This window comes from Echinops telfairi, unplaced genomic scaffold, assembly GCF_000313985.2.
Source record: "Echinops telfairi isolate 266 unplaced genomic scaffold, ASM31398v2 ScPeMD7_443;HRSCAF=831, whole genome shotgun sequence".
Classification (NCBI taxonomy): Eukaryota; Metazoa; Chordata; class Mammalia; order Afrosoricida; family Tenrecidae; genus Echinops; species Echinops telfairi.
The window spans coordinates 43,504,082-43,512,848 of record NW_022104341.1 but is presented as its reverse complement, the minus strand read 5'-3'; the positions used below and the strand labels follow the sequence as shown (position 1 = coordinate 43,512,848).

Genomic DNA, 8,767 nt, shown 5'->3' with positions numbered 1-8,767 from the left:
AGGGAGTTGGGGGTGGGGGGGGAGTGAGCAGGAGAAAGGGGTGCTGATATCAAGAAATTCAAGAAGAAAGAAAGTGTTTTGAAACTGATTGTGGTAGAAATTGTGCAATAATTGCTGTGCACTTCATGTGCTTGAACTGTGGAATTATATGATATTTGGATTAGTCCCTAATAAAATGGTTGGGGGAAAAAGAAGAGTTGTTAGTCACAGAGTGTAAGGGTATGTAATGAAATGTTCACTTAAACTTTTACACAGTCTTGTAATATTTCTATATTTTTCCAAATCTTGTGTAATTTGCACAAAAAAAAAGTTGTGAGTCTATTTAACTGAATGATGGCTATACATTACCTGTTTTTTAAAGGGCAATATAAGAAAGTAAATTTTGAGTAGGTATTGATAGGTATTACCTGGTGAAGGCATATGAAAAGACTTCGAAATACCAAGAACAACTACTGATAACCCTTGAAAAAGGTGATTGGAGTTCTGGACAAATCTGAAAATGAAGTGATGTAGTAACAGTGTACCCCAAACTAAACCCACTGCCATCAAGTCAATTCTGATTCCTTGTGACCCTATAAGGCAGTATAACACTGCTCCTTAATATGTCCCAACTATGAATCTATATGGGAACAAATGATCTCATGTTTCACCCAAAGCTTTACTGGCATGTTTCATGGCCAGGAGTCCAGTACGTAACCCGGGGCACCGCTACACTCTGTGGGAGTTTCTATTTAAATTCAAATCAGAGTTCATAATGAAAAAAACAAAAATTTAAAGTCTCTTGTTTGGCTGTAGCTTAACAAGTGTTTGCATCAACTAAGCCACTCTATTCTTCAATGCTAAAAGTGCCTATGGGAAACTTTTATTTATATTTAAAAATCAAATTATTTTCACAAACTCTTCTTTATATTTGTGCACTTGAATCTAATGGTTTGCACAGTTTTAGATGAAAGAAATTCAACATTAAAGAATAAAATATTGAAGAAACAAATCATGAAAATTATCTTTGGTTTGCAGCTTGCTTTCCAGAGATTTAGAAGCTTCTTTTGTACAGCTCAATATTTCAAAAGCATGGCTAGGCCTTTTCATGTAGAGTCACAATCTTAACATCCTCATGTAGCAATTCATAGGGAGAATCAATGGGGTCATTGGTTCAGACCTCAAAATTCTAAGAGATCCTTAATATTAATAAGCTAACACCTGTGGAAGTACTTTCATGTGATCAATGCAAAAGATGTTGCTGCTTAACTACCCAACCAGTTAATACTTTATCACAGTAGGTTGAAAGTCGGAATATTTGTTTAAAACCACATACTTAGGGTTAGTAAAAACTCATCAGTGCTGAACAAATTTAGTTCCTATTCATTTCCACATTGTCTCAGAAGTGTTTTACATTATAATCTCAAACCGCACATGCCCTAAGGCCCTGTTTATTAAAACAACAACAAAATACAAACCAAAAACCAAGCAAAGAGCATTTATGCACCTGAACTTAACTCTCTAGTAGAAATGCAAGGAGTCTTCGTAAGAATGAAAGTTATTGCAAGTTGTTGTAAGCTATTTCCGTGGAGTAAAAGTCTTAGCAAATTTGTTCAGAATAAGTTGTTAAAACAGAATGCACTGGTATTTCTAATACATTCTAAATAGTAATGGGCACATGCATTACAATTATATCTTGTTATGATTACATCTTTATCAATATTAAAATACCACTAAAATTTTTACAGAAATGTATGCATACGCACATACCACTATGTATCTACACATTCAATCACTTGCACAAAAGTTTCACTATTCAAATCTGGTTATAAAATTAGCCCAGTTTAATTTTTACTATAAAAGTTAAAAATGAAGAAAGTTAGGATTGTTCCCCAATTATCATGAGCTTCTTCTCTCCAATTGCAAAAAGTAAATGTGCTTGGCTGATAACCAGAAGGTGAAAGGTTCAAGTCTATGCAGAGTTACCTCAGAAGCATACCCTGATGATCTACTCCCAAATGATAGCCAATGAAAATCTTCTGTAGCACCAATCTGCCCGATAAACATAAAGTTGCCGTGAGTTGACATAGATTTGATGATAACTAATTAATTGTTTAATTTTCAGGGAGGTTGTGAATTTTTAAAATTTCTGTTTTGTTTGGCCACAACATGTGATTTAGAAGCCAGCATGTTTATCTTCCTCCACATGTTAAGAACCCTGGGTCCAGAGAAGTTGAAACCATTAAGAAAAAAATGCATGCTTTTTTCTTGCTGCCTTATAATCACCGTCTTCCCTCAAAGGTTAATTAAAATGGGCATTTATATTCAAGATGTACTATATACTTATGTATTTTGGGGTGATCAAAAAAAGGGTAGCTGGTTTTATAATCCTTGGGTCCAAGAATGGAAGGTGGCCCTTAGTGCCATTTGCTACACTGTGGCTCTGAAAATTGCACAACCCAGGGGTACCAGCTACTGATCAAAGTGAGAGACTCATAGGTTTGCGTGCCTGTGTGGGGATGTGTAGTGTAAAGTACACTGATAATTATAATGAGCGGTAGGGAGAGTTGCTATGAAAGGGAATCACCTCATTGGCAGTGGGATTGGAATGAGTTTTAACAAGGCCGAGTATTACAAATATTGTACAGGAGTAGAATCAAAAACTTTGGTATGTGTGCACATAGGATGAGGGAGACCAGTTAGCACTGAGTTGACACCACATCTTGTTGGCCAACTCATGTGTGCCTTGATGTATGTCAGAGTAGAACTCTTTTTTAATAGGAACTTCAATGGCTGCTTTCTTTGGAAGAAAACTGTCAGGCCTTTTCTCTGTGAACTTGACCCTCCAACTGAAAGTTAGTAGACAAGCGCTTTAACTGTTTGGACCACCCATGCACTACAAGAGATGGTTACAACTAGGAATACCTGGAAAAGTTTGCATGAAGTTGTGTATTGGTCAAAAGAACTTTGCAAATGACAGAAATATTGAGTGCCGAAAACACACACACACACACACACACACACACACACACACACACACCTCAAAAAGACAGCAGGATTTTAACCTGGATAATGATCTTGGAGCCTTTGTGGTATAGATTCATGAATTGTGAAATTACGCTGAGAAGTAAGCAGAATTCAGCTAGAATGAGTACAGTCAATGAAGTAGTGTAGAGGGCTATACACTTCTAACCACATGGTCAGTAGTTTGCATCCACCAGCAGCTCCATGGGAGAAAGATTAGGCTGCCTATTACCCAGGTAAATATTAAAAGACTATTGAAAGTATTGTGAGCTTCCAGGAGAACTATCAGATCTGTCTTCAAAGAGTTACAGCCACATCACTCCATAGAAGCAAGGATCTGAAGACTTTGCTTCACAAACTTTGCACACATTATCAGGAGAGACAAGACCCTGGAGAAAGATGCTAGGTTTGGGAAATAGAAGGCCATTGGAAGAGAGAAAGCATCTGAAGCAGACTGATTGACACAAACTTCAACACAACTTACATTAAAGAAAACAAAAAAATCCTTATAACTGTACCAAATACATCATGATGATAAATGAAGAAAAGATTGAAGTTATCAAGGGCTTAATTTTACTTGGATCCACAATCAATTCTCATGGAAGTAGCAGTCAGAAAATTCAAGGACATATGGTATTGGGCAAATGTGTCACATCAGACCTTTTTCAAGGGTTCAAAAGTAAAGAGGATGCTTTAAAGACTAAAGGACGCTTGACCCATACCTTCCTATATCCAATCACCTCATGTGCATGTGAAAGCTGACTAATAAATGAGGGACTGGAGAAAACTGGTGCATTTGAATTATGGTATTGACGAAGAATATTGAAAGTACCATGGTTTTTAGAAGAACTAGCAAACCTTCCTTGAGAAAGTACATCTAGAATGCTCCTTAGAAGTGAGGATAGAAAGCCTTTGTCTCACATGCACGATCACGTCCATGACCAGGAGGGACCAGTTTCTAGAAAAGACATCATGCTTGAGAAAGTAGAAGGTCGGGGAAAATGAGGCAGGCCCTTCATGAGATTAAATTACAGTGGCTGCAACAATGGGCTCAAACATCACAAACCATGGGGAGGATGGTGTGGTATTTCATTCTGTTGGACATAGGCTAGGTCCACGTGGCAATCAAGTTGATAGCACCTACCAACAAGAGTTATGAGAACTTTATACATTTGCTTATGGTATTTAGACTGTAAGTAGTGGGGAACTATCAGTAGAAGAAAGCCAACTATAGATTTGACGACAGGAGTGTGAATTCCAACTCTGGTATTTACTTACTTTGTAATCTCCATAAGCCTTGTTTTCTTTAACTTTAAAATATTAGAAGTCACATGCTCCCCCAACCCTCTATTTTATTGAGTTATTTGAAAGATTGAATATACCAGCACATGGCAACTGGACCAACACATTGAGAATGCTTATACCTTAGTGCAAGGAGCATACCAGGGACGAAAAATAGACCGTCATATTTTTGTCATTAATAGCACCCATTACTTGAGCCAAGCTGGGAAAAAATAATTCTGCGTACTTGAAATTAATGAAAGGTAGTGGAAGCATAATGATAAGCCCAACAGTTTCCACAAAAAAGGGCGGGTTAAATGAAGAGGCAAACTTTAGGTTAAGACAGCAATAATTTTAGTTCTAGTCCCAACATTGATCAAGTGACCTTTATTCTGTTACCCTTTCAAATCAAGTTCTATATTTTAAAACTATAAAACGAGATAATAAAATTATGGCTTAAGAATAGCAAATATTAAAACTAGTTATTCTCTGCCTTTTTTAGTATTGAGTGGGGGATGAGAAAACAAGGTGAACAAGTAGGTTTCAAATGTAGCAGGAGATTAATAATCTGAACATTTCAAATAATTCTCAGTATTGTTATTAATAATGCCATAAGTTTAGCAAAGGACAGAAATATGTAAGTATGAAGGAGAGGGGAATGTATACATATATTTATAGAGGTGAAATCAGATTAAAATGAATGACATCAAGAGAAGGAAAGTAATGCATTCTAGGAAAGGGTGATTCTTGAATGCTAATCATAAAAGAGATAATATAGATATTTAAAATTTCTGGTATTGTCATTTTTATAAAATTGACTAAATTCTTGCTGTGTCCTTTCCCTCTGAGGGGTAGCTGGACTCTTTGATTGAAACTAGTTCCCACTGTGAAACCTTTTCCCATTTCCTGTTATATAAAGCAATGTTTTGTCTTTGGCACATCCACAGACAAATCACTCCACCATTGAGAAAACATTGTATGATTGCTTAATCCATATTAATCTCTTCCATTTGTCACCAAGATCATTCATATGTAATTATATGTGGAACTTTATCACATTTCCGCTCACTGATACTATGGATAGGAAAGGATAGCTTTTATTTCCTGTGTATTTTCATTATGCTGGAGAACTCAATTTATGTAGCAAAATTAATTATGTGCCATGAAATCCTTACCTATCAGAATATTACAAAGCAAGGGATAATACTTTTCCAATCAGTACATAATTTCTATCCCTAAAATGGCAAATATAGTAGACACATAAACCTTTTTCTTCTTTCTGGTATAAATCCACATGCCACAGTTTTAGAAGCTTTCAGATTTAAAAACAACCTAATTTTTTATGCTTGTTCCATTCAGCATCTTAGAATATATGTGTGCGTGTAGCTATTGGGTCCGATGACACTTTGGTGAAGCTGGGGAGGGGTTATAGCATTATTTGTTATTTAACATTATTTGGTTCTTATTACTCCTGGAAGTCTCAGTTTATGCAATGGCATCCTCTTGTCTTAGATGCTACACATGGCTTTTGGGGTACGTACACCTTGGCCCTGATTATTCTACTGAAATTTAATTTAATTTCACATAACCTCCCCTGACCTAACAGCTTTATCAGCAGCGTCAAAATGTCTCCTTTGTCTAATGTTTTATGTGTTGAGGGAACAGTAAGATTTGGTTAGTCATCGCAAGGGTCACTATGCGGTGCATCGAGGGAGTTCTTTTTTTGTTGTTCTATCATTTTACTTCTTGAAGTACTGTATGACGTTCCTTTCCTTGTTGGTGTTGCTAAGGGGTCCGGAAGTAAGCACGCAGTCTCCAGAATCAAAAGCAGAAGACAGTTGTTATGTTTGTATTTGGTCCACAGTCAAGACACATATGTCGAACTCATAAAAGCTGGATGAGGAGTTCTGCTCTTCTCATATGGCAGGGAGACAGGAAGATTTCACCCTTCTGCACGCGTTCCATCTGAGAGCGGGACAATAAGCTTACTGAAAACTTTTAGTGCCCCCCAACAACTTATTTTCAGTTGGGGGGTAGGGGTGGCATGCTCCTTTTTATCTAGAAAAAGGAAACTTTCTTGGAGGGAATGCTGTCTATCTCCAAAATTCAATGACACCTAGCTCTAAGTCACCATCCCCTGTGCACCCAGTTCCTCAGTCCTCTACTGTCATATAGAGGGTCTGACTTGTAGAAGGCATCAGCCTCAATTCCTAGCTTAAAAGAATGTGTGGTATATTTCAACATCTCTATGATTTCTACTGTGAATGAGATCCTATTCCGGGGTCACCGGTAAACATTTCCCAATATTGTGTTATACAATTGTATACTAATACTCTGCCTATCAGCACAAAACGGGGAGAAACGGAGTAAATGAATTGATTCTTGTAAAATTATTACTTACAGTATACATGCTATTTAAAAATTAATCAATAAAATAAATATGATTAAGTTCTAGAGTGAAAATAAATTGTCTCATATATTTTGTAAGATGCATCACCCTCTTAACCTGGGAATGATCATTAGACTGTAATTGTGCAGAAGATGGATTGGTTAATTAATTTCAGACAAAAACAGGGTAACGTTTTTCATTTAAAGGAAAGTTTGCAGGGCTTATTTTCAAAGAACCATATCTAAACACTATAGATCCTACTATAAAGTAATCCAAAGTTGTCTTTTCTTTTACATAAACAACTATTAAAAAGCAATTTTAGAAAACAATTTTCCTTTCTTAAAGGAAATATGCTATTTTCTCCTATACTCAGTATAATTTCTTGCCTGCAACTTTTCATCTAAACCACAGAAATCACTGCTTTACATAACTATCTCTTGTAAGAATCAAGATCTAAGACTATCCACTCTGTACATAGGGAAGCAGTAAAAATAGAATATGTAAAATGTCTTCATACAAAATATGCATAGGGGGCTCACAGATGACAAAGTATGAATGATACACTATTCAGTCAGTATATTTAAGTGGGTGGACAATTTTGGAAACATAATAAATTATCTCTGAAATTGTTTTAGCTGAAATCTAGACAATGGTTTCTTTTCATATTGCCAGGATCATTGTGGAAAATCATAAACGATTTTCTGTAATGATTAAGAAGTTGGACTCTGAATGCATTTTATTGCACCCACATCTTTGAAAAATAAACCTTCATGAAAATTCTGTGCTTTGCATTTATCTGCTCCTTTGCAATCATAAATAACTCATGGGACCAGGGTGAGATAGCAAACCTACAAACAGACAAATGCAATAACAACAAAAGGGCCAAAAAGCTGGCTAGTTTGTCATCAAAACATATGTGAAAACATCGTCTAAATCATTGTCACAATTCCTCTCTTGACGACTCATTCCATTTCCTGGAGTCTTGTCAGACTTTCTATATCCATTGAGAGACTATTATATTCAGAAAGGTTGTTGGAAACTTACAGCACTTAGAAATGCTCTTGAGACATATAAAAGTGCCTTTGTTTAGTATGGAACATATCATACCTGCCAAATTTGTAGGTTTGAAACCACTTCCAATAAGAATTAAAAGGCCCTCTTCCTTGTTGAAATAGGACTATCAATATATGACTTGTCTGCTCACAAGAAATAGAGGGTTCTTGTCTCCAAGGTCACAATTTAGTTGAAAGTCACTTTCATGATGACAGGGTACATGAGAGGGATAAAACTAGAAAAATGACAGTCTAATCTTCCAAGATGACCGATCATCGATAAAAGATTAAAGAACATAAACATCTAAGATACCAGATTACCAGCTTGTTGGCACACTGTCGAGTATTGAAGTATGCTGAAATACTACTGATAAATGGAAAGTGTTTCTTCCTGTGAAACACATGTTATGCAGAATCCTGTTCATCTTCAAGAGAGGTTTGAGTTTCAGATATAGATGCACTTTTTGCAGTAATACAATAAATGTAAAATGCGAATAAGTGATGTACTATAAAGTGGTGATAGTTCTTTCCAAGAATGAAAGTGTTCAATTACTCAAAATGTAAACATCACTTAATCATCATTCTTTTGAACTCTGATAGAAATTTTAAATATACATACAAGAATGATCAGACATGCCGGTCCTATGAAGCTCCAAATAAAGTTGTTTTCTGTGCTAAGCCAACATCTGAAAAGTAAATAATAAATACAATTTATAAATATGTTTGAGTACACTTCAACAAAGCAACAGTCTGAATAATATGACAAAGTGTATTCAGAATTACATTTCAAATGCGTATCTTAACTTACACTTTTGTGGTGCCATAGTATCTATATCCTAAGGCTGCTGAGAATCCAACGACCACAGCTGGACTTAGGTAGCCAAAGATATAAAAATTCTTGTGCAAAAATCCTTTGTTGTAGATGACTCCCACGACAATGAGATAGAGGTGTATGCCCTCAATGCACATCCAGGCAAAGGCAGCCAAAAAGAAGTAATGTAGCAGCCCAGCAATGATGGAACAGAAGAGCTAAAAGTCAAAG

General features: G+C 36.1%; 1 protein-coding gene across 2 annotated transcripts in view; it reads right to left on the bottom strand.

Annotated features, from left to right (window-relative positions):
• Positions 1-8,767, bottom strand: part of ADGRL4 (adhesion G protein-coupled receptor L4) — a 184,877-nt gene that overhangs the window by 75,821 nt on the left and 100,289 nt on the right. For both annotated transcript variants that reach the window (XM_045291977.1, XM_045291978.1), the window contains exons 12-13: positions 8,534-8,754; positions 8,345-8,411 (exon numbers count right to left, since the gene is read on the bottom strand). In XM_045291977.1, coding sequence (XP_045147912.1) covers positions 8,345-8,411; positions 8,534-8,754 — 288 coding nt within the window. The remainder of the gene's footprint in view (positions 1-8,344; positions 8,412-8,533; positions 8,755-8,767) is intronic.